Genomic DNA, 25427 nt, shown 5'->3' with positions numbered 1-25427 from the left:
CATTCCAACATAATTTATTTTGACAAAATTCTGATGAAAATGACTATAGCTACACATTTTGATGAGTTGAGGGACCAATGTAATTGATTTTTAGTTAAGGAATCATTGCTTCAATTTAATTGAAGTTGAGAAAACATTACTACAATTACCGTTGGGAAATTTGGAAAAATAACCAAATTTTGGATCCCAAATAGAATTCTAACCATCATTTTAAATTTTTAATAATTATAACCAAAAGTTGATATGAAAATACTAATATACCTTTAAAATAAAGTTTTCTAAAAAAAAAAAAAACCATAAAGCAAAAGGCTTGGCTGTTTTTTACCGCCATCTCTGTCATTTTTAGACAATAATCCAAAACCACATAAACCCAACCCAAGCACAGCCAGCCATGGCGTGCAGCATGATCCCTCTCCCTTCCTCCTCCTATTCCTCTTTTATACTCTCACACACAACCTTCGTTTAGTTCTGAACCCCCAAAAAATTTTCAACCTCCTCCACATGAAGACGACTCTCACTCTCAATCTCGGTCAACTTCCTCTTATGCTCTCCAATTTCTGATTTTCAACTACGACGATGTAATCCTTAAGTTTGAGCACTTGCACCACCAAGCTTACAACGAGGCTTTCGCTCACTTTAGTGTCCGATGCCCTTCCTCAACATCTCAACCCCTCAATTGGGACCTCCACTTCTAAGATCAGCTCCAGAACCAAATCATTGGTGAAAAGCCCAAAATGCGATGGTCCTTTCTCTTTTTCTCTCATTTTCTCCTAAGGTTGAACTTTGGATTTTGTTTTCTTCTATGATTGAATTGGGATTTTGGGTTGTTTAAGGAACTTCAAGGAGCACGGTGGCTTTGAACTTATTCAATTCTACTTCGAATCTCCTTATCTTAATTGAATCTTGCTTTTTTTTTTTTGAGAAAACTTTATTTAAGGGGTGTATTAATATTTTCATATTTAAAAATGTGGCTAGAATTCTATTTTGGGTACAAAATTTGGTTAGTTTTCTAACAATTTCCCATTACCGTTGTCCTAAAATTCCAAAATATTAACTCTCAAAAAAAAAAAATCCAAAATATAGACTCTGAAAATCTAATCCGAGCTGAATCCGTACGTCGACCCCAAGTCCAAAGCTCACAGGTGATATGACGAGAGGTTTCTAACAACCGGTCGCTCAGCTGATCGCCCTCACTCGGCCGCACCGCCACCGCCAGATTCCTCAAAAACTCGATTCCAAATCCTCCGAATCGCAGATCCAAACCCGCCTCAGATCCGAATCTCCCGCGCGCTGCAATGGTGAAACTGAAACAGTAGCGACTGAAAGCATAAAAGTCTCCGAGCTCAGCTGAACAGCTTGTGTGGAGCTCCAATGGCGGCGGCGATGAACTCCCTCAAAGGCAAGCTCCTTCTGCTCTGCTTTCTCTTCATTTTGTCATCTCCTTTCTCCGTTCCTAAGCTTTTCGTCCAATCTAACGAAACCGAAACCGAATCCGAAATCGAGCTCAATGCGCAACAGCAGGTATTGCAGAGGCTCGAGGAAGTAGTGAAGAACCTAACCGAAATAGTTGCGACATTAGAATTGAAATTACAATCGGATCCTCCGAAAAAGGGGGCTCCGATCGACGAGGGTTTGACGGCGGTTGAAGAAAAGGAAAGCCAGAAGCTGATCAAGCAGGTTGAAGAAGAAGCTGGGTCTGGTTCCGATCGTAAAATTGGAGAAAGGGTGAGGTCAGTTTCGGTAACGAAATACAGCCCGTTCTGGTCCGACCGGTTTCAGTTCGTTTCCGCCGTGAAATTGGATACCCAGGCCACGTGTATTCACGTCCTGCCGTTTCGGGATTTCGAGGGGGTTACGAAATATGTTGCCGTCGGAGACGAGAGAGGGCGGGCTTATGTGTTTCTCAGAAACGGGGACGTTTTGGTGGAGTTTGATACGTTGCTGGGGTCTCCGATCACGGCCATGGCTTCCTTCATGTCGGTTTACAAGAACGAGAGTTTCGTGGTCACCGGGCATCAAAACGGTGTCATTTTGATGCATAGGGTCTGGGAGGGAGCGAGTGGGGAAGAATGGAGCTCGCTTTTTATGGAAACTGTGACGAAATTCGACGCGGGCGGAGAAGGATTGCCGGTTAAGATTTTGGAGGTGCACCATGTTGGGAGGTTGAGTTATGTGTTGGCCAGTGATGCGAGTGGGAAGATTTCGGTTTACCGAGGGAATGGTTCAGTTCACGGCTCCACAATGCCGTCAAGCAGGCCGCTTGCTTTCTTGAAGCAGCGGCTTTTGTTCTTGACGGAGACAGGTGCAGGGTCTTTGGACGTGAGGACCATGAAAGTTAGGGAGAGTGAGTGTGAAGGGCTGAACCATTCGCATTCTCGTTACTATGTTTTCGATGCCACGGAGCGCTCTAAGGCGTACGGGCTTACATCCGAAGGCGATCTGATTCAGATTTTGTTGTTGGGGGATGTAATGAACTTCAAATGCAGGGTTAGGTCCAAGAGAAAGTTTGAGATTGATGAGCCTTTGGCTTTTCAGGCTGTAAAGGGGTGTTTGCTTATTGTTAACAGGGAGAAGGTGTTCGTATATAATGTTTCGACTCAGCATTACGTTAGGGTTGGCGCCCCTCGGATTATCTTCTCCGCTGGTCTCGATGAGATTAGATCATCGTTTCTCAATTACCAGACGGTGAATGGAGAGAAGAGGAATGTGATACCTTTAATCGCAAGTGATCGGGAAAGGCTGCTTGTTCTTGGCCTTGGCGGAGGGTATGTGGGAATGTATCGCTCTAACCTTCCGGAATTTAAAGGCGAATTTAACACAACGCTATGGACCAGCCCTGTATTTTTCTTTGTACTTTTCCTGTTTGGAGCGTGGCAATTTTTCGCGAAGAAAAGGGAAGCGCTCACTTCATGGGGAGGGGATGATCCTTTTAGTTCAACATCCGGTACAACGGGAGCTCCATTGAGGGGAAGCAGCGCCGGAGACAGGTCGTTCATGGACTCTTCTTCGAGAAATCCTGATATGATGGAGCTTAGAGGTGGTGACCTAAGAGGACCGTCGAGGAGGTATCCCTCTCCTCCGCCCAGGTATACAGGCGGAGCAACCAGTTCGTTTAGGCCAGGCACGACGGATCATAACGCTAGACCGATATCTGTCGATCCTAATTTTAGAACAACTTCAGAGCTAAAATTTAGAGGGTCTGGATTAGAATCTTCGGGTTTTCCGAAACGGAGGGAGAGTTTGTTTGTAAACAACCAAGTGATGGATGATAGCAGCTGACCTCTGCGATCAATTTCATCAACTTTTTTATGTTTTTTGAGTTCGTTTCTTTGAGATTTAGTTGTTAGACCATTTCATTTGGCAAGTCAGGGCCATTTGAAACGGCTTCAAATCTTCTGTACCAATTATTTGTACTTGAAAAATGCCTACCGTTAATATTTCACACATGTCAAGGCACTTAACTTCCTAACCGAAAGACTCACACATGCATTTCAGGCTCCCTCGGCTACCATTGCTATTTCCTATTGGATCCACAAAAAATTTACTTACTGATAACTAGGGAAGAGGATCCTCTCCGAATCCATTTTGCGGGGATCCTATCCTAGAGATACCACATCATAACCATTCATCGTATATCGTGCGATAAGTTTTTGTAAAAAACTATTTGTGTTTAATTTTAAATAAAAAAAAATCACATGATTTCTGACCGCACGATGAATGACTAAGATATAAGAATTCTTAAGATCCCCACAATTTAGATCCGGATGGAATCCAAATCCTAACAAGTAATCATTGATGGGAACACAATAATTATTCGTCGTTTATAACATATAGCAGCCTTATTCAATAGTAAAGGGGTAATTATAAAATGGTAACGAACTATAATCATGCGATATAACTAGTTCAAGTGTTATGATATATCCAAATATTTAATATTAATTGCAAACCCAATGCCCCGAGCATGAGATTTTGTGTTGCGTTAAATCACCGGGAATATCTTTGCTCACCACCCACGAGTGATGGTGATACTCAAAAATTAAATTTCAAAATTTATGTAGTGAATAGATACAAACCTCAAAATTTAAATTCATCCAATGATAATAAGTAGGACGGTGAGCATTACCGCCACTTGAGGATGATGAGCTTAAAAACACCCTTAAATTACCATTCAAAGTGATCGCATCAAAAATTCAAATACATGTTCTGTTGGGGCAAAAGCAACAGATTTCTGATCTTTCATATATTCAAAAATAAGTCTGAAGAAGCAAGCAACGGGTTCAACTTTAAATTATAACTACTCTAAACCGCCAAGAGAAAAATGCGAGAATCCCCTCCCACAGGGGCTGCAAAAAAGAGTGCTTAAGATTTCCGACCACGACCAAATTATACACAAAAATCAGTTCCAGGGGAGTTTTCTGTCCTCGTTACAGGATTTGAAATTCAGTCGAAAAAATTCTCAAGAAATTCAAATCACTACAATATGCAAGACGACAGCTACCAAAATGTATAGGGGTAAAAGCAAATTCGCTTTCCAGTTTCTGAAGCTACGCTAATGAAGATCAGACGGGAATTGACATACCCTTCTTTGCCATGCTATCCAAGACGTCATTGAGCGCCTGACATAGGCCAACAATCTGCAAATATGGCCACCAAAGGATAAGAAAAAATTTAAAAGAGTTGGACCACGAAGGAGGGGGAGAGCTTAAAGGGAGAGAACTGAAAGTGTAAACAAGGCTATATTTGGAAACAACATAAGTCTACAGAGAAAATTTTGAAATCGAACAAAACTCAGTGAGTAGTTGATGCTCTTTAAGGCAGACAAATTTACCTGCTGATCCCATTGCTGCAGCTCTTCAGAGTCATCCTCAAAATGTATGACAGCTTCCACCTGTTGTGAAACATCTCGGGTAAATGCTTAAGAAGTACAAGCTAGAATAACAAATGTCACCAAAAGCAACATATTTAGAATATATTACAAAATCAAACGAACTATTCTGAATCTTGTTCCAGTAGAAGAGGAAGGCAGTGCAAAGCATTATAAACTACAACCATATACACCTCCACTTGCATAAAACTTTGGAATTCCAAGGTTTTCGTAGAGGAAGCAGCAGTCATGAAAACAAGAAGAGACTTGGGGACATAAAGTGGATTAAAAGACATTTTAATGGTCTCGCATAGAATGAAACTGGCAGTGGCTCTCACAATTAAACAGGTCTGATGACTTAAAGTCCTTTTTTGTTTGTTTGAGAAAACGCCTCAAGTCCTATTGATTGGATACATGATAAGTTGTAATTCTTATACCTGATCAATAGATCCCCTCATTCTGTCCTCGTATATCATTTTTGATGCAATCTTCTCAGCCTGCAAGAAAAATTAAATCCATGTCATGAAACATGAAAGATAATATATTGTTGAGAGAGAGAGAGAGAGAGAGAGAGAGAGAGAGAGAGAGAGAGAGAGAGAGAGAGGAGATCAGCAATCTTGATCATTGGTGATAAAAGGAGCAGGGGTGTTGTGTGACTAAAAGGTAAAACACAAGGCTCAACAAACGAAAAAACTGTACCTTATGAGGCTCAATTCCCAGCAAAGTGCCCAATTCTTCAAAACTGCCACAAAATTCATGATAGTTAGAATTACTGATCCCGCCTTTATAGCACAAGTCAAAAAGGAAAACCAATAGCAACATATCTCCTACCTTATATTGGTGTAAAGTTTGCTGGCACTCAGAAGATTATGTTCAATCATTGCACGATCTAACACCGTAAAATTGTCTGGAAGAAGTGCTTTCTGTTGAAATAAATAGGACATAACTGTTATGGCTCACGTGGAATATGATATCAGATAAAGAATAAGTCAGTTTATAACCTGATGTGGCTTTAACTCTTCAGCAAATGCTTCAATTTCTGGTTTCCTCAAAATTCTCTCCAAATACACCTAATAAATATCCATTAAAGCAACAGTAAAAGTGATATACAGTCAGGAGAGAAAAAAGTAAACAGATAATGCAGTACATGTGTGTGTTTGCGCGTGAGTGTGTGTGTATGAGAGAGAAACAAAGAGACAGAGATCACCTTTTGTAGTATTGGATATATTTTTAACTTTGAGCATCGTTCATCCTGAATGAAAACCCCTAGGTATCAGCAAATGTGAATTGAAGAACACATAATATACATCTCCAGCTAAAGAAATTAACCTTGTACAAAGTGGCAAGAACACGAGAACGTTGGGGTCCTGCCGCGGCTAATATTGTACATGTAACTGCAGCAGATAGAGCTTGCTCCAATGCTTCCTCATCTATCTCTCTGCAACAAAATGAATGAATTCATCTCAACTGTCTTTCAAGTGGTACAAATAACAAGAATGAAAGAAGTTAAATTGACATACTGATCTCCTATTTGCCTCTTTTCAATCTGAGAAAAATCATAATAACGTAGTGCTGCTTCCAAGAACCTTCTTTTTAAATCTAAAATCCTCGCATAGCAAATCTGATAGGAAGAAAACATCAGGGGAAAAGCAATTAAAATATGCTTTTCGCATGCAGCAAACTTAATGCAATTATTTTACATCGACTATCCAATAATGTCAAACCTTATACTCTAAAGTCAATACTTCATGCTGAATAGTTGTAATCAAGAATGAAGCTTTATGAATAAAAGCTTCTGCATTGACAGCATCATCATCCTGCAAAACAAAATACAAAAATTGAATTGCAATTACGCTATTACCTGTATTATTAAAATCCTATAAGGTTCTTCATTCCAACACCAGACAAAGTGCATAAACAAATACATTCACAACCGACATTGATGACAACTCCCCAATGAGCAAGTAATCATCTACACAACAGAACTCTTAGGTATCAGACCATGGTAAGGTACTAAGGTTAGACCTCAACAAATTGTCACATTACATAAAAGTCTAACTGGTTCCAAATTTGACTTAGAAACAAGTTATTTGATCCAGTAAGCACTTGTAAAGATCACACTACGGCTATCTACAACAAATCTAGACACTAGAAACAGATATAGGTAGCACATCGATTCCAACGCATGTATCACATGCAGATATTCATAGTCCAGCCTGTATATTAGTAATAAAGGAGTTGCAGCATCAACAAACAACAGCATTAAACACCATTCCAAAGAACATCAATTGTATAAAATGAAAAATAGGCATGCTTTGGAAAAAAAAAAAGAAAAGGTCAATACCTCGAGATATAGGCGAGCAATTTGGACACATTTTGATAACTTGAATGTGTCATCAACGGCTCTGAAGTAATAACACGAAAACATATACATTGTTAATCCCACAATCCATTCTGCAGTAAAAAGGGAAAAGTTACAATAACAACAATAGTATCCTACTACCAGACCTCGTTCCTGAGTCGAGGTTAATTCCACTGAGCATCTGAGCTGCTTTTGACCATTGTTGCTCAGATTCATACAATTCCGCGAGTTTCTCTCTTATTATCGTCACCTAGATCACATTAAACCAAATCCTACTTTCTAAATCACATTAATCCCACATAAAAAAATATTTCTAAATGTCTTACAAAAAATCAAGTGATTTCTACATATTCGCCACAATGCGGGCATTGGGCAATGCTAAATCTAAACCTACAAAAATTGAACAAAACAAATGCAAAACGGGGAATTCTCGATATATAAAAGTCCGAAAAGGACCTGTTCTTCAAATGAAACGACGCGAATCTGAGAAAGGGCATAATGGGCAATATCCTTCTGGGTCTCCGGCTCCCACCGCCCCAACTCCTGGGCAAAAGTGTGCAAAAGCTGCCGGGAAACCACCAACGGAACATCATCCGACAACACTGAAAGAGCACAAAATTACACGTAAGGCCTCCAAACAAAGCTGGTAAACCAAAATAAACAATAAAAATTGCCAAAATTAAAACAAAGAGCGATGAGGAAATACTTACAGTGATCGATGAACTTCTTGGCCTGAACAACGTCGCTTGAGGAAATCACGGAGGAGAGAATGTGCTTGTACTGCTCAATCTTCTGCCGCTGGTCGGAGATCGCAGAGGCGCTCGCGAAGGCACTCTCCATGGCAGCCTGAACGACGTCGCTTAACGGTGGGTGGTGTGGTTTCTCGCGCAAACCCTAAATTTCGAGAGGGATTTTTCGTTCGCTCCAATTTCCTACAGAGGGCTTGTAGAAGAAGGAGCAGGAGATTGGCTAATCGGCATCCAGGTGTAGCGTTGCGTGTGATGTTCAGCTAATCAGGGAAGGACACGTCGCGGATGGAAGGGTAATTTTGTCACTCTCTTTAAACTAAATGAAAGAAAGTAAGAAAATAAAGACCGGCAGGTACTTACGTCGATTTGCAGCGGGATCGTTTCTTTCTCTCAGGCCTCAGGCGACTCCTCACTTTCTTTGCCTGAAAAGCTAAAACCGCCGATCTTCGGCAAATTGTAATTGCCGGAAATGGATGATTCAGGTTAGTCCCGGCGACTGTTCACCTTTCTCTCTTCGTTTTTCAGGCGCTTGTTTAATCTTTGTTTTGAGTCGGCGGTGTTCAATTTCTACCATTTTTGTCGAAAATTTGCTCCTTTTTTTTATTCCTGTATGCACTGTTTGGTTCCTGAGAAAAAATGGAGGAGTAAGTGGGAAAATATGGGAAATCAAACTTGAAATCTTAGCGGTTATAGTCCAATATGCAAATGCCTGTTGTCAATAAATGCTTTGTTTCACTGCAATCTCCGCGAAACTGAACATTTTGTTTGTGATTGCTTAACTGTTTGTAATTTAGCTTAGATGATCGACTAAGGTTATTTACTGGAAAAGCTTACCGGAACTTCGAATTTTCTGATGTGGAGTTTATGAATTGGCTTTTCTGATTGGATTTAGGATATGTTATGCGATTTTGTAATTGTTGCGAAGCGTTTCCATCGTTTACCGATTGAAATGCCTTTTAGTTTGATTTGCCTCAAAATTTAGTAAATAATTTTGAATGTAGAGATTGATGTGAGCTGAGTTGTTTATTCTTTTCGATAACTACCAGGGAATCCTCAGGACGTCGTTGTGCCACCAGTTGAAGGTGTTGCTGGAGGAGGGACGGCATATGGATGGACTGAGGGTGGCTTACAAGGTGCAAGTCCACTCAAGGGATCCATCGACCCGACAGAGGTTCCGACTGCTGATTTAGTGCATGTGTGGTGCATGCCAAGCACAGCAAATGTTGGACCACAAGAAACACCAAGGAATTTGGAGTCGGTACGTAAAGTTCCATGATTTAAATGGTGTCTTGTTTACTAGCTTCTGAAAACTATGAATTCCACGACATTTATTGAAATTGGAAGGCAAGCAGCTTAAGTGGTGTCTTGCCACACCTAATATAATTTGGTTTTCAATCCTTACCATGTCTGAGATGAGTTATGCAAATTCTATTTTTATTTTTTAATAATCTGCATATCAGTAGATTTTTACCGTGCTGTTGGGAGGCTATTGCTATTTGTTTGTTCCATACAATTTCTATTATAATATGTAGGAGCTATCATAAATTGTGAAAAACAGCAATTCGTGACCTTTTTACTTAATAGAATAGGATAAAGCATCCAATCTTCTGCTTTTGAGGTGCGGTAGTCTTCTGGATTCTAAGTTGGGTTTACTTGAAGGTTAATCTTCTGGCTGGTAGAAATGAAAGAGAGAGTATTCAAATTGCACTGCGTCCAAAAGTTTCTTGGGGTGATCCTGGAAATGCAGGGGTTGTGCAGGTCCAGTGTAGTGACTTGTGCTCCACATCTGGTGATCGGTTAGTTCTTTGAAGTCATATCTTTCTTGCTGTAGGTTTACAATTACTCTTCCAATTCCTTACTTTCTGACTGTGGGCAGGTTGGTTGTTGGACAATCAATTAACATGCGGCGTGTGGTTCCCATATTGGGTGTCCCAGATGCTCTTGCACCTCTTGATCTTCCAATTAGTCAAATAAACTTATTACCAGGGTACTGATCGCATTAGTAACAAGATAGTCTTATATTTGGTGTGAAAGAATTCCGTAAGAGTTTATTGCAAGAGACTGACACAATCTTCTTTATCCTTCCGTGTCCTCCCCGTGCCGGTGCCTCCAGAGAGACAACTGCAGTTTGGATTTCCATTGATGTTCCTAGTGCGCAACCCCCAGGACAGTATGAGGGAGAGATCATCATTACTGCTACAAAGGCAGATCCAGAGTGAGTCAGTTCACATTTGTTTCAGTTGTTTTGAGTGATGTGCTTTCATTTTTAGTCAATAAGTTGTACAATTTTAGCTCTCTATTGATTCAGCAATATCAGAATTCCTGTTCCATAAACATTGGAATATGAACAAGGAGATCTCTACATTTACTGATTCTGACTTGGTATAGGGCTCCAGCGCATTGCTTGGGCAAAGGCGAGAAGCATCAACTTTATAGGGATCTTCAAAGTTGTCTTCAAATGGTGGAGCCCATTGATGGGAAACCGGTGGATGAAGTGGTTGGTTTACAAATTGAACATTGTACACAAGTGTATTATTCTGTTTAATCTTGTTGTGTGTTATTAGCTGTTCATTTGAGCATGTGCTTTTTTAGGTAGAAAGGGTGAAATCTGCTGCAACATCTTTGAGAAGAGTTCTTCTGTCGCCATTATTTTCTGAATTCTGTACATTAAATGGGCCAGTTGATATGATGGAGGAAGATGCTGTTTCGATCCTTTCAGTACGTGTGAAGATTAATATGACAGTTTGGGACTTCATTCTTCCTGCAACCCCATCACTTCCTGCTGTTTTTGGCGTATCCTGTGTTTTAATAAAAATAGTATTTGGTATAATTTGAAAAATTTATTTAACTTCTGACATATTAATTCAAGTAACTGAGAAGCATAAAAAGTTCTTAGTAATTGTAAAATTGAAAGGGGAATCATGAATTCCTTACTGCAAATAATGCCCATGTGTGAAGATGCAGATGTGCTGTTCTTATGACAAAGACCAAAAGTCTTTCATAAATTATGTTCTGTTGTATGTTCGACCACATATATTTCGTGATCCTACAATGTCGTTGCATCCTTAAACCATATTTTAGATATCTGATACTGTAATTGAAGATCGTTTTGGTGTTGAACATGGGACTGATGAGTGGTATGAGGCACTGGATCAGCATTTTAAGTGGCTTCTTCAATACAAAATCAGTCCATACTTTTGCAGATGGGGTGATAGTATGCGTGTCTTGACGTATACCTGCCCTTGGCCAGGTACTTACGAGCAAGCCTAAGTTACTCTGCTATTATCAATTACTTATGCGGCTATCTCTGATTTCTTAAACTTTCTCATTTCGTTATCTTCAATAAATGCCTTCTCAAAAAGATGAATTATTTGCTTTTGTGAATTTCACGTATCATTGTGACCTTTATCTCTCTCTATTGCAGCTGATCATCCAAAATCAGATGAATACTTTTCGGATCCACGGTTGGCAGCCTATGCTTTGCCATATAGTCGATCTGTCTCTGGGTATACAGCTAGTCATTCAAGTTCACTTCTATCAGGTATATATGTGATGAAAACTGATGGGGTTCTACCCATTTGCTGATGTGCCACAGTGGTGATGCAGCAAAGGATTACATGCAGAAACAAATTGATATATTGAGGACAAAGTCTCACTGGAAGAAAGCATACTTTTATTTGTGGGATGAGGTATGAACACTATCGAAAAATGTTAGGAAAGTGAGGTTTTTTGGATTGTGTTGCTGATCCCATGTTTCCCTTAAGTTTTCAATTTAGAAAGATTTATGAAAGGTTGTTGCATTAGAGACAACTTATGCATTGTCTTTTTTACTTTTGCAAAATGCATTACTAATTTATAGTAAGTTAATGTGCATGCTTTAATAATATATGCCAGCCACTGAATCTGGAGCAATATGAGTCCCTCCGCAGCATAGCCAGTGAGATCCATGTGTATGCGCCCGATGCTCGTGTTTTAACTACTTACTACTGTGGTATGAACTCATCTGCTTGTTCTAACTAGATGATTTTAAGTATTGCATAGAGTTTCGTAGGCTGTAGTATGAGTTTGATTGTCTATTTTGGTTCTGCTGAATGAGTACTTCAGTAAAGACATTGGTATATAGTTCATCCATACTTTGGCTCCTTCTGCCTGGGAAGTTATGTTGTTATATTGCTCTTTTCCGCCTTGTAGGGCCTAGCAATGCACCTACTGCGTTTGACGGTTTTGTGAAAGTTCCAAAATTCCTGCGCCCACATACTCAAATTTATTGTACAAGGTATTGATATTCATTCGTTTTGTATCTCTATTATTTGACTTTAGTTGCTAGTTTTTTGTCAATGTCAATGGCTGAGAACAATGTAATTTGGTTTGAATTTGGCAGTGAATGGGTGCTTGGGAATCGAGAGGATTTGGTCAAAGATATTGTTTCCGAAATACAAACAGAAAATGGCGAGGTGATGTAACAGAATTTTTGCTCGACTTTATCTAATCTTCTTGGGAACTTTCTTAAATTCTGTGCTCCGTTCTTGTTGAGTTTGGTTGAATTTAAGGAATAGTTTGTGGTTTTTTGTTTTATGGATTAAACAGTTTCTGGTAATTATGTATGGTTACCTATTTATAGTCCATGCATCTTGTTTGTTACTTGCTGAAGGATGTAAACTCGTCAATGTTGTAGGAATGGTGGACTTATGTGTGCTTGGGACCGTCTGACCCCCATCCCAATTGGCACCTTGGGATGCGAGGTACACAACACCGTGCTGTAATGTGGCGTGTATGGAAAGAAGGTGGAACGGGTTTCCTATATTGGGGTGCCAATTGCTATGAGAAGGCAAATGTTCCAAGCGCAGAGGTACTTTCCTGGCATCTTGATGATTTATGAGGTTGATTAGCAATTATAAAAAGCTACATCTTCACAGTTTACTGAAATAAATAACGTGCCCATGAGCAGATAAGATTCAGGCGTGGCCTTCCCCCCGGAGATGGAGTTTTGTTCTACCCTGGCCAGGTGTTCTCATCATCAAGTCAACCAGTTGCTTCGGTCAGACTCGAGCGCATTCTCAGTGGCTTGCAGGTAAGTGAAACTTAAAATGTTATAGTAAGTTCATCCCAATCTGTTTTCATTTATTCTTCATTGTCTTTAACACATACGAAACTATCATGTAGAGCAATCCTCGACGCATTTCACAGTATGGTTCCTTATCAATTATCTGAATAACCGAGTTTAAATTTTGACTCAACGAAAATTCATGCCCTTGACCCTCAAGTTACTCAACGAGAATGCTACTATAATTCCTGAATCTTTCCTTGCTCCAAAAGTTTAGAATTTTAAACTTTCTTCATGTTGATTAGACATTTCTGTGGGTGTTTTATCAGGACATTGAGTACCTCAGACTCTACTCTTCAAGATACGGTCGAGATGAAGGACTGGCTCTCCTTGAAAAGACGGGTTTGTACCTCGGTCCTGAGCGTTACACGCACGATCACACGCCCATTGATTCAATGCGGGGTGAGATCTACAATGCGTGTCGCTCGTGAGGAAAGACAGTTCCAGACTTGCAAACGAACGTTGTTAGCAGCGAGATTGAATCCAGCAGATCATGACAGATGCTTTTGTTTTCCGCTGGTATTGCACCTTCCATATTTTCATAATCTTTTCGCGTAATGTACAGATGCTTTCTACTATCTTTTCCTTATCGGAGGCCGATTACTAAAAGGTACTGCATATATGAGAAACACTATCTGGAGAAGTTTTACGGTACATAGATAGGAAACATCCTCTGGCTACTTTACCGAGAGAAACCTGCATACATTGAGACGCCATTGCGGCGGTAACCGAAAGCAATCATGTAATGTCATAACTTCTCCTTGTATAAGGGCATGATTCCCTTGAGATACTGCAACAGGATCGTCCCAATGCATCCTATTCAGTGTATAAAATATCCACAAAATTGTCGATATTTTTGTCGAAATATCCGAAAAATTAAGGATCGATAAAAAAAATTAATGAATATCGATGATATTCTTCTGATTCACTGCGTAAGTTTTGCAAGAAAGCTTTGCAGATTTCAAACTTTTTGAAATTATTTTGAGAAATTTTTCTCTAATCTTGACTATATTTGAATGAATTTATATATTCATCCCATTGCAAATTTTCATAATTTTTTTCGAAGGTAACCGATATCAAACATCGGTATATTCATCGATTTTTTTATAAATTTGCATATAAATATTTTTAACTATATCGATATTTTAAACACTAATCTTATTGCACTAATAAAACCGGCAAGGGACATCTCTATGAAAGGGCATAATTAACTTGAGATACTGCAATAGGATCATCCTGACGCATCTTATTTTTTCCATAAAATCGAGGATAGATAACTTTATAGAAAGACATTATTGATTTGAAATAATGCTATAAAATCATCCCGATGCATTCTACTTCGTCAACAAACCAGCGACAGACACAAGAGTGGCCTACTTTGTGCCGAACAGCATTGATCTCGTCTCGTGGGTTCACTGCATTTAGCACAACACAGAAAACCGGAAAACGATTCAAATCTTTTTCCCCATAGCCATTTTTCCTCCAAAATTACTCTGCCATTGACTCTTATGCATCCACAAAGCAGTACTGGGCCCCGCAGAGCCACTCATAACGGAATTGGTTCTTATTCGGATTCACTTTGATCTCCACATTGTAGCAATTTTTCGTATATCATATAGTCAGAAAGTATTTTATTTTTTTATTTAAAATTAAACACAAATAATATCTAAAAAAAAATTAACTGCATAATATACGATGAACAGCTCATATGTAAGCATTCTTAAGATCCCTACAAAATGAATCCGGAGAGAATCCATTTCCACTCATAACAAAAGGGAAAAAATGAGAAAGGGAGGGAGTGGGGTCGCATAAATAAATAAAAAAATGAGATTCAAGACGGCCCTTTTGCGCAGCATATTGGAATCAGAAAAGCTACCAAAAAGATAATCAAACTAGTCATCATTACCTTGTGCTTGTGACTCTGCATTCCATTTGTTTTCTTTTTCACATCGCAACTTCACAAAGTGCTTTTCTAACTCGTAACAATTTTTTTTTTGTCACCCACAATCGCTGATGTTAGAAGCACGTTTGGTTATCCACAACTTTTTTAGGCCGTGTTTGGAAATGTTATGGAGCGAGTGAAAGCGTTTAATGCCAACTAAATGTAGTTTTTTTCTTCGTATGAAAGTAATTTTAAAATGATTAAAAGAATTTTTGAAGAAAATGCTTTTGAATTTCAGAATCACTTAAAGTGCTTTTAAGATTAAATCAATAAATGGAAAATTAGTGAAATCCAATCTTTGTGAGATGCAAGATGCACAAGTTAGGTGCTTTTTGAATGCAGGAAACACTTTCGGTGCTTCTTTAAGTTTCATTGACATTTTTACTAAGTGTTTCTCCATGATTCATTAATATTTTTATTAAGGATTGATTCAAAAAATGTTTTCAGCTATTTTAAAAACACTTTTAAACGAATTCTTAATAGTTTATAGCAGAAAATGTCAAAAGCACTTTTATCACAAGCATTATGAACCGATATGCTTTCAAGATAAGCACTCTCAAACGGCCAAACTACTTTCAAAATCAGCAACCTTAAAAAGACTCAATGGTAATTCTGAAACCACATCCAAACAGGCCACAATAAGAGGGGATGCTAAGTCTTCTTCTGAGCTCGCAACTTGTCAGTAAAAGTTAATGCTTTTTGAACAAGCTGGATAACATGTATAAATTTCAACTTTCTGCTTGCTTTTATTTTGCTTTTGAGCCACTAAATCATTTCAATTTTTGATAAAAGTCTTTGTCTTCAGTCACATCCAACGTTGTGTTCTCAATTGATCAATGAACAAAGTGATAAAATTCTCATCCAACCGCTCTTTCTAGAATTTTTTAGTGGGCGGTATGCCGTATGTTAGAGGAAATGATAGTAATGATCTCTTAATTTTACTTAATTGGAACAATGATTCATTAACTAAAAGTCTATGACCATTCATCTGTTATCATCAAAACGTGTAGTTATAGTCATTTTTGTCAACTCTGTCAGAACTTCCGTCAAAAGTAGTCACATACCATGCACGTGAGATTGAGTCAAGGGGCAAGGATGGAAAACCAAGTAGCAATGGTCTTTCAACTTTAACTCAATTGCAGCAATGATCTTTTCACCATAACTCATTTTTACGGAAGTTCTAATGGAATTGATGAAAATGATCATAACTGCACGTTTTAATGTGTTAAGCGACTAATGGTCACGAATTTTTAGTTGATTGACCAATAATCCAATTGGATTAAATTTAAAAGATCATTGCTACAATTTTCTCCATATATTATTATATAATTGAATGAATTTTGTTTTTCACGTATCCCTCTACTTATATAATGACGTTATAGCGCATACTTCCGTGTTCTAAACGCTGGAAAATTCATCCACTATTTCCCTTCCCAAAATAGAAGACCATCCGGTGAAATTCCATGTTGATAATCTCTGATTGGGTGAAACCTCACCTGAACATGCCTACAGTTACCCCTTTTAGCATTTTTTTTTTCTTGCCAAGTCAATATTCCATCCATGGATAATTAGTAAGTTTATCTTCAAACATCATCATACCAATTTTGATCGAATTGGGCACTTAATTATGATCTTAGCACAAACTAATCCCTCTCAATTCTCGAATTATGACATTGATTAAACTTTTTCTTTATTTGGTAAGCTTTCATCAATCCCACTTGTTTTTTTTTTCTTGTTGGACTACGGAAAATAGAATATGTTCTTATTTTAATATAGGATTTTTTTAGGGAAGTGTTATTAGCACTCCAAAAATCTTATTCTACACTCCTCACAGTGTATTTTTCGGGAGCATTTTTGCTCACCACCCTATTTATCACCGTTAGATGAGTTTAAATTTCGAGATTCGTGTAGTGGATAAGCACAAATCTCAAAATTCAAACTTATCTAACAAGGATACATAGGGTGGTGAGCAAAAATGCACTCGTATTTTTCTAAATATAAAAAGTTTGTAGTGTAGAATGAAAATTTTAGAGTACTAATAACAATTCTTTTTTTTTTAATTGATGATCATAAACTTTTGACCTCGTTCAATTTTCACGAACTTTTAATTTGGTTTTCAGCCGTCATTAATTTTCAATTAGCACCACCAATACCCACAAATCATCATTTTCAAACCAATCTTATGTTTTCTGCATCACATGCCTAACTTGTAAAGGCATATACGTCAACAAAATATTACATTCACACATAATCAATAACTGACTTACGACAAAAAAATTAAGAGGCATTGACATTTCAAAATGGATAATGTTAAGCTTCAGTATTAACACACATTGAAGATGGGAGATTCATAATTAAATCGAAAGTTTGCAAGACAAAGCGAAACAAGACCTGTAATTTATGGAACGTTACTAAACTTTTTCTATGAATATAACGCGATAAATTAAGGAATGTGATTTTCATATTTTTTTTTGCTTCTCACATATTCTTTTTTAAGCCATTAAATTGAGAAAATCAAACGAAATCAACGATCAAAATTAAACCAGGCGTGTGAAAAGTTAAAAGATTCAAGTCCAATGTAAACTTTGCTTGTTTTGACGTCAAAAGTCTATCAAGCAAAAAGAACCAAACGAAATACAAATAAAATATACATATAGATCAAGGGAATTTTAACGAAAAGCTCTCGGTACTGTTTTTTTAACAGAAAACCATATTTTTACACTAAAAAACCAATCATGGTACTATTCACTTTACCCCTTATTTTGTCCTTATCGTTAAAACTCTAAGTTTTTCAAACAATTTTCATTAGTTTTTCTATAGATTAATGCCCCAAAACAAAACAAAACAAAGAAACGAAGTCGTTTGACTCATTCAGTTTACAACTAGCCAGGGCAGTGACTGCACTGTTTTTTTGCTAAATTGGCAGAACATAAATTATAAGGATTTAATATTTAGGTGGGGTTAAATTCATAAAATATCAACATAAGGGTTTAAAATTTGTAATTAAAAATAATTAATGGGTAAATCACAGATTAGGTTGGAGATGAGGGTGCAACAACTTGCTTAAATAATTAGATCTTGAAATTATTTTATTGTGAATAAAATAATGTTCAAATGGGTTCTAATTATTTGAGTATAATTATGACCATTTTGGATTAAACAATGGCATACATTGAGAACTTTAACGAAAAACTTCTGGTACCGTTCACTTTAACAAAAAATCACATTTTTACACTAAAAAGTCAATAATGGTACTATACACTTTACCCTTTATTTTATTCTTATCGTTAAAACATAAAGTTTTCAAGTTCTTTTCATTAGTTTTCTTTAAAAAGTACATGTCGATATATCATGGGTAAATCACAGATTAGGTTGGAGATGAGGGTGCAACAACTTGCTTAAATAATTAGATCATGTAATTATTTTATTGTGAATAAAATAATGTTCAAATGGGTTCTAATTATTTGAGTATAATTATGACCATTGGGGATTAAACAATGGCATATATTGGGAACTTTAACGAAAAGTTTTCGGTATTGTTCACTTTAACAAAAAATCACATTTTAACATTAAAAAGTCAATCATGGTACTATTCACTTTACTCTTTATTTTATCCTTATCCTTAAAACCCAAAGTTTTCAAGCCATTTTCATTAGTTTTCTTTAAAAAGTACCTGTCGATATACCATGCAGTGTTGACAGATTGCATCCGCACTGTCCACCTCAGCATCTAGGCTCCCTTCTGGTGGGCCTTGAGAGATGTGGACCGTCGACGGCCTGCACATCCCTGTCTACTGTATCTGAAACTGAATATCAGTATACTATACTAAAATGTCTTAAATACCTGTGGGCTCGGTCGTGAATGCTAATGAAACTCTCTAAAGAATGAGATTTTTTATTCAAATGAGAAAATCTAAGCATTCGCCGAATTGGTAAGGTTATCAATCCAATCCATATGATTCATTCATTAAATTTTTTACCGTTGTGAAGATCGGGTAAGGTTGTGCTATTTCCTTGTTCAGTGCTCTAGCCTCGGGAGGGATAGGTTCTTTGGGTTCCAGCGATGGCTTCATCTCGGTTGTGGATCTAATCAGCTCCATTAGACCGCTTGCCTCCATTGCGATGTTGTTTTTTTCATAATTAACGAGTTATTTGTTTGATGATTATACTATAATGTAATTTGTTTTGTTCTAGCCTTCTAGGCGTGGGTGACTCTCTTTCCTCCCTCAGTTTTTCACACGTAGTTTACCTGTAACGAAGTTTTTTCAGGGCCAATAACGATGGAAAGGGATCTTATTTTGATCACTTCTTTCTAATCCATCAAATCCAAGGATCTGAACTGTTGAAATTTGATCAAACGACTAAAGTTATTATAACTTTTAAAATGAACAATTATTTTTATCGTTAAATTAAATTTCTACGGTCTGAATTCTTAAACTTGATGAATTAAGAAAAATGATCGGAGAGTATATTTGTGTTTGAATTACATCGAAAATCTCTTCAGTCGAGATCCGACTTTTGGAGAGACAAAAGGGTACTTGCCTTTTTAGGCAAACATTAGACTACGCATCGCATCTCCTTCTTGAACTTTGGATTTGACCAGTCGACGGCTATTAATCTCGGAACACCATGAGGTCCATGGGATTGCAATGGACTTGTGACGCAGGGAATTGAAGCTCTTCAGTGGCAGACTCAAGCACGTGCACGCAAGGGGTAAATGCACCTCCATGACTCACGAGGGCATCGATGACATTTGACCTCCGTTGGTACAGTATCCTACTGTTTGATTTTGATAGACGAAACAGGGAGACTTACCTAAATTCTATTATGCTACGTTAACATTTCGTAATCGTTATGTCGTGCTGCGTGAAAACGTTAAAATAAATGACATTGTATTATCGATTATAATGTACGGTGGCATACCGAGTTATAAGTAAGTTCTTGTGTTGGACTGGAAAAACTTACACTAAATACGCATTATGGCAGTTAATAGCTCATTACCAATTTGAAAATTAAGATATATGATTTAATGAAGTATATGCATTTCCATCAAATTGTCGATGTGACAGTATTCAAAATTAACAAGGAAGATTACGGACGACATGAATGTTTAGGTGTTCTAAATCAACTGTATACCGTTATGCATTTTAATTTTTTTAGTTTACATAACAAAACGTGATTAAACCCTTAATCACATGTTTTAAGACTTGATTAAGTTGAGATTTGGACATGAAAGTTCTTGTCCCTCACCAACGTAAGTGACACAAACAAGACAGGCTTTTCAAGATAATCACAAGAAAGCCACTGAGACCATGGACAAAACGTTTGAACTTTAAATTGTCTTGTCCACATTCGCTTGCCCGTCCTTATCGGCACAGTGGCATTACTGTAAAATTACAAAAACACATCAAATTCCAAAAATCCCCTTCATTCCGTTATGAAACGGTGGATTGTGCAGGGGTAAAACTGGCTTTTGACGTAATTAGTATTAGGAAATTTTTTTGTCCTGATTTAAAAAAGTTTGGTATATTATTGGTTAGAAAAATAGTTTCGAAGTGCTAAAAGACAAGCACCGCCTAGTCCTCCGACAAATGTCGCCTTCTCGCTTGTTGCGACACGTGGACGGCCAGATCTACACCAGCAGCCACTGGATCGGCTTTCGACTCATTGGGTTCGGGTATATCCCCTAACCATGGTTAAAATCCATAGCTTCCGAATTTAACCATGGTTAATGCCGCCGCTTTAACCCGTTTTTCAATAAATTTAAGATTTTTCCACTCCGTTCAAATCTCTCTCTCTCTCTGCCTGTATTTCACAAACACACTCTCGCTCTCTCCCCTCTCTTCCATATCCAGCTATGGAGCCGCGCCGCCTAATGGGACTTTGGCTCTCCGTCTGAGGCCTCGATGACTGAGTTGACTCGGCGTTCCGGGGCAAGGAGTCCATTAATTTAGCTCGAGCAATTTTGTCGGTTTTTCTCGGAAAATTTTCTCTTTTCCCGGGAAACAATCAGAGAGTTTTTGTTTATTTTAATCTATCAGAACTGAAACCGTAAGTAGTCAACTTGTTTATAGCTTGTTTGAGAGGCTTTGAGCTCAGAGATTTAAAAATTGGAAAATGGGGGAGCTGGATAATTCCTCATCGCCGTTACCGACGGTTTCAACGGCTTCCGGCGGCGAAGCCAGTTTAACTTCCTCCGCTCGCGAAGCCATGACTCGTTCGGAGCCGCCGCAAAAGAAAAAGCGAAACCTTCCCGGAATGCCAGGTAGACGACGTCGTTTCTCGATTAGTCTTTAAATTCTGCTAATTTTTGCTATTTAGAGCTGAGCTAGCACGTATTTTCTTGCTAATTTTCGATTTTTTTCAGATCCCGAAGCGGATGTGATCGCGCTGTCGCCGACGACTCTGCTTGCAACGAACCGTTTCGTGTGCGAGATCTGCAGCAAAGGCTTCCAGCGGGACCAGAACCTGCAGCTCCACCGGCGGGGCCACAACCTGCCGTGGAAGCTGAAGCAGCGGACGAGCAAAGAAGTACGGAAGCGGGTCTACGTCTGCCCCGAGACCTCCTGCGTGCACCACAACCCGACCCGGGCGCTTGGCGACCTGACGGGGATTAAGAAGCACTTTTGTCGAAAGCACGGCGAGAAGAAGTGGAAGTGCGAGCGGTGCTCCAAGAAATACGCAGTGCAGTCCGATTGGAAGGCGCACATGAAGACCTGTGGCACCCGAGAGTACAGATGCGATTGCGGGACTTTATTCTCTAGGTGTGTGTTTGTTTCCCGAGAAAACTTACATTTTCCTTTTCCATTCCATTTTCTTACATTTTCTCGGGAAACGGCCGGTTATTAATGCGTTGTCGTTTGTTTTGGGATGGTTGAAGGAGGGATAGCTTCATAACGCACAGGGCGTTCTGCGACGCTTTGGCGGAGGAGAGCGCGAAGACTCAAACCCTAATGATTGGGTCCGACGGAAGTACGAACCCGAGTTCAAATCCGACTCCGAGTGCGAAGAGTACGGTGGTGGCGTCGCCGCCTCCACCGCCTCACACACCGTCAAACACGGTGGTGTCTCCGGCCTTGTCTATTCAAAGCTCAGGTAACACTATTTAATAAGGTCAATAAATGTGGTTTTATCATTACGATATGATGAATAATTTGAGCATGCCACAGCGCGTACGTGGAGAATTTTTTTATTATAATCGGAACAAGAGTGAGATTCTACGTGTTTTTATATAAGTATATAAGTAGTAAAAAATTTATATTTTCAGTTATTAACTTTTTAACATATATATCCTATCATTTGTATAGTAATAAGTACAATTTCGTGTTTCTGTCACACTAAAAAATCTCTTGCGTGCGTGCGTCAAATGCTAAGCTTGGGAGCGCGTCTTGGATACGTAACATGATTGTTGCAGTCCTTTCAACAAAATACTTAGGTTTTATTATTTTGCACATCTTACAAATAAACTTAGAAGTTTAGAACTACGCTAGCATTCAGTGGCTTGTAGCTATATTGGTTGAATACGTTCACAGGTCACACTTGCACTGAGATCCCGAGTTTGATTCTCGCTCTTCCAAATAGCTCTTGCATGAAAAGGAAACTACCGTAGTTTGTCGAGAGGAATCAAACTCAATGCGAGGGTGGCCTTACTATGTGTAACTGGCCTGACGTACGTCTATGCGTCTCTGTCTAATTACATAGTTAGAAACGCATAGGTTTGATTAGTATTCTAGAGGGAGTTCACTTTCCTTCTTGAAATGCTTGCCCGTGGGATTCAATTGAAATTTCAATTGGTTTATAGCATTTTCTCGAAGAACTTAAGTTGGATTGTTTCCCAAATTATCGTTTGTATTAAAAAAATATGAGAGAAATGCTAAAGAGACTCAAAAGTGGAACTTCTGTCACTTCATGTTTTTTTGCACAATATTTTACAATGTTAGCATACGAATTGAAGTTAAACTGTGAGTGTCATAGTCTTTAAAGAGTCCTTAAAGAGTCCTACTGTTTTAAGAGTCCCCTTAGCATTACTCCGTAAATAATAATAATGAAGGCTGTTGGTGTGTTATTTTATCCAACAAGATCCTCTTTGAATTTGAGACTTCTGAAGATTCGTGAATAATATTCGTTTGTCGTAAATCGTGCAGTCAGTTTATTTCAAATACTATTTATGTTTAATTTTAAATAAAAATATTTAAAATAATTTTTAACCGCACGATATATAATAAACAGACGTCGTTAACGAACATATCCTCTCAAAGAGGATCCGGATTCTTTTATGGCTGGGTTTTTGTCTCTACCTTGATGTTGCCCTCGCGTGGGTGAGTAGGCTTTTGTAAAGTTGCAACTTTTACAGTAGTATAGGCATGGGGGAGAGAGAGGGAGAGAGAGAGAGTGGAGTTGTCCCACGGCGACAGGAAAAATGGATGGATGCACGATTGATATGGGAGCTCAGGGATCGAGGAGTATTAGGGTTGAAAAACAAAAAAACTAAAAAATAGAAGAAAAAGTTTTGAGGGGGAAAGGACGCCATGATTGCTTATCTCCTTTCTGCTTTTGCATATAAAGCACAAAGCTTTCAAGGTTTTTTAAGTTGTTTCCAAAGAGGAGGGACTTCGGTAGAATTTTCAAACACATTTCTCTACATACTTTATTCATGACTGCACCACTTTCTTGCATTCTGCTTTTTAAGTTTTGATGATCATGATTGCTTGATTGTTTTATGGTGGTTACAGAATTGCCAGAAAACCCAATTGGCCTGTCCCCTCCGGCGCCAGCCACGACATGCTTAACTACCAAGGCAATCAGCACCACCGCCACTGCCACCACCTCGACTGGAAATTGCAACAATGGTAGTAGTGTATTCGCCAGTGTATTCGCACCTTCCTCCGCTTCAGCGTTTATGACACAGCCACCCCAAGCATCGTCACCGTCCTCATTCACCAATCAAGTATCCACATTGGGCCGCCTGGATGGCTCCACCACAACCTCCGCTATTAATGAACCCACATCACTCTCACTCTCTACCTCCCTTTACCTCTCCAGCAGTGGCTTCTCACTCTTTCCAACACCCGATCAACAAGACCACCGCGACTACGCTCAGCCCGCTGCCATGTCCGCCACGGCATTGCTCCAAAAGGCAGCCGAAATGGGTGCTGCAGCATCAAACGCCTCACTGCTTCGTGGGTTCGGGTTGTCCACGACCTCATCCCCGTCTCAAGACAGTAGCACCACATTGCAGTGGAGCAAGAAGCCAGAAAGTGGTGGTGGTGCTCACGTGGGAGCCGAGTTAGGGCTTGAACTTCTCTCAACTGCAAATGTTGCCCAATTTACTGATCTAATGATGGGTCCACCTTCGTCGTTCGGGGGCCAGCCCATGACTCGTGACCTTCTTGGGCTGAGCATCGGTAGTGGTGGTGGCGGTGGCGCTTCCGCTGGGGGATTTTCTGCTTTCCTGAATTCCTTTGGCGGCAGCAGCGGTGCCTTCAACGTTGCAGCTCCGTATGGAAGTGGAGGAGCAGGCGGTGGAAGCTCGCAGGGAGAATCGTGGGAAGGTGCACAAGATAGAAAGCCCAACATTTAGGCCTCCTGTATTTTGTGCTGGTTATATCATATATTATGTAGTACAACTGCAGAGGAGAAAAGCTTCCTTGTTTTTGCGATAGATCGTGCTTGATTTTGCTATTTTGAAACGTCCCCGTTTTGGATGGAAAAGTTAAATTAAGTTGCACAGGAGCTTGTTTAGTTTACTAGCTTAGAGAGGTGTAACCTCCATGTAGTCCTTTTAATTCACGGCGTATTTACATATATTATAACACGTCAACTTATGTTATAACACATTGATCGACAAAGTCAATACTTTGTCCTATTCTAAAATATCGTAGCAGTGTGACCATTCCAATTAAAAAATGCTACTCTTATTATACTTTCCATATTAAATTTGTACATCTCTCTAAAGATATAGTCAAGTGGTAAGATCATGGACCGTGGCTCTCCAAAAAATAAAAAATTGTGGAAGGCTGGATTTAATATTCCTAGTTGGTGAGTTGGCTTGATTGTGCCAACGGACAAGATAAAATTCCTCATAACATTTCCGAGTTCAAAAAAAATAGATAATCGTAATTTACCACCATTTATCCCCTCAAAAGAAAAAAAATAGTATGAAATATGTGGTACTTTAGCATTACTCATCGCAATCAGCAATTTATCGAACTTGATGCGTTGGAGAAAATCAGAGAAAATTATTGAAGACACCAGCAAAATTATGCACGAGATTGAATGAGCACATGGACTGAGAAATTGATGGCGGTTAAACAAGTCAAATCGGAGCTGATTAAACTGGGACCTGGGTTTAATTTGACACAGTATTGTTCATTGCGGGTTGATCGATCGGTCAGTGGCGAGACGAAG

General features: G+C 38.9%; 4 protein-coding genes across 4 annotated transcripts; 3 read left to right on the top strand and 1 right to left on the bottom strand.

Moving 5' to 3' along the window:
* Positions 1 to 1035: 1035 nt before the first annotated feature.
* LOC126631914 (uncharacterized membrane protein At1g75140-like) lies at positions 1036 to 3446 on the top strand. Its single transcript, XM_050302115.1, has one exon. It carries the CDS (start codon positions 1372 to 1374, stop codon positions 3277 to 3279), a length of 1908 nt encoding a protein of 635 aa, XP_050158072.1. The 5' UTR covers positions 1036 to 1371; the 3' UTR covers positions 3280 to 3446.
* Positions 3447 to 4189: 743 nt separating this feature from the next.
* Positions 4190 to 8175, bottom strand: LOC126631915 (COP9 signalosome complex subunit 4-like). The gene is made up of 14 exons (XM_050302116.1): positions 7937 to 8175; positions 7683 to 7828; positions 7373 to 7476; positions 7209 to 7269; positions 6589 to 6681; positions 6385 to 6485; positions 6194 to 6302; positions 6072 to 6116; positions 5866 to 5934; positions 5696 to 5787; positions 5564 to 5606; positions 5302 to 5361; positions 4829 to 4888; positions 4190 to 4634 (listed from the first exon to the last, which is right to left on the bottom strand). The coding sequence occupies exons 1-14, from the start codon at positions 8064 to 8066 to the stop codon at positions 4560 to 4562; spliced, it is 1188 nt and encodes a 395-aa protein (XP_050158073.1). The 5' UTR covers positions 8067 to 8175; the 3' UTR covers positions 4190 to 4559.
* Positions 8176 to 8308: 133 nt separating this feature from the next.
* LOC126631913 (uncharacterized) lies at positions 8309 to 14007 on the top strand. Its single transcript, XM_050302114.1, has 16 exons — positions 8309 to 8457; positions 9022 to 9233; positions 9635 to 9771; positions 9852 to 9962; positions 10089 to 10190; positions 10364 to 10472; positions 10568 to 10768; positions 11057 to 11225; positions 11400 to 11481; positions 11571 to 11664; positions 11870 to 11966; positions 12167 to 12251; positions 12357 to 12429; positions 12651 to 12824; positions 12924 to 13046; positions 13349 to 14007. The coding sequence occupies exons 1-16, from the start codon at positions 8445 to 8447 to the stop codon at positions 13508 to 13510; spliced, it is 1944 nt and encodes a 647-aa protein (XP_050158071.1). The 5' UTR covers positions 8309 to 8444; the 3' UTR covers positions 13511 to 14007.
* Positions 14008 to 20807: 6800 nt separating this feature from the next.
* Positions 20808 to 24893, top strand: LOC126632400 (zinc finger protein GAI-ASSOCIATED FACTOR 1-like). Its single transcript, XM_050302804.1, has 4 exons — positions 20808 to 21285; positions 21388 to 21784; positions 21901 to 22115; positions 23753 to 24893. The coding sequence occupies exons 1-4, from the start codon at positions 21138 to 21140 to the stop codon at positions 24598 to 24600; spliced, it is 1608 nt and encodes a 535-aa protein (XP_050158761.1). The 5' UTR covers positions 20808 to 21137; the 3' UTR covers positions 24601 to 24893.
* The last annotated feature ends 534 nt before the right edge of the window (positions 24894 to 25427 follow it).

Source organism: Malus sylvestris, chromosome 8 (assembly GCF_916048215.2).
Source record: "Malus sylvestris chromosome 8, drMalSylv7.2, whole genome shotgun sequence".
NCBI classification, from domain to species: Eukaryota; Viridiplantae; Streptophyta; class Magnoliopsida; order Rosales; family Rosaceae; genus Malus; species Malus sylvestris.
Note: the sequence above shows the minus strand (reverse complement) of the source record. Positions and strands in the feature narration are given on the sequence as shown.

Excerpts from the sequence above, each read along its gene's own strand:
- LOC126631914 (XM_050302115.1), top strand. The coding sequence starts at position 1,372 with ATGGCGGCGGCGATGAACTCCCTCAAAGGCAAGCTCCTTCTGCTCTGC.
- LOC126631915 (XM_050302116.1), bottom strand. The coding sequence starts at position 8,066 with ATGGAGAGTGCCTTCGCGAGCGCCTCTGCGATCTCCGACCAGCGGCAG. Across the intron at positions 7,270-7,372 it reads AACCTCGACTCAGGAACGAG|AGCCGTTGATGACACATTCA; the intron begins GTCTGGTAGTAG and ends TTATTACTTCAG. Across the intron at positions 6,682-7,208 it reads TTGCTCGCCTATATCTCGAG|GATGATGATGCTGTCAATGC; the intron begins GTATTGACCTTT and ends TTTGTTTTGCAG.
- LOC126631913 (XM_050302114.1), top strand. Across the intron at positions 9,234-9,634 it reads CACCAAGGAATTTGGAGTCG|GTTAATCTTCTGGCTGGTAG; the intron begins GTACGTAAAGTT and ends GTTTACTTGAAG. Across the intron at positions 12,430-12,650 it reads TACAAACAGAAAATGGCGAG|GAATGGTGGACTTATGTGTG; the intron begins GTGATGTAACAG and ends TCAATGTTGTAG.
- LOC126632400 (XM_050302804.1), top strand. The coding sequence starts at position 21,138 with ATGGGGGAGCTGGATAATTCCTCATCGCCGTTACCGACGGTTTCAACG. Across the intron at positions 21,286-21,387 it reads AAACCTTCCCGGAATGCCAG|ATCCCGAAGCGGATGTGATC; the intron begins GTAGACGACGTC and ends GATTTTTTTCAG. Across the intron at positions 22,116-23,752 it reads CTTGTCTATTCAAAGCTCAG|AATTGCCAGAAAACCCAATT; the intron begins GTAACACTATTT and ends TGGTGGTTACAG.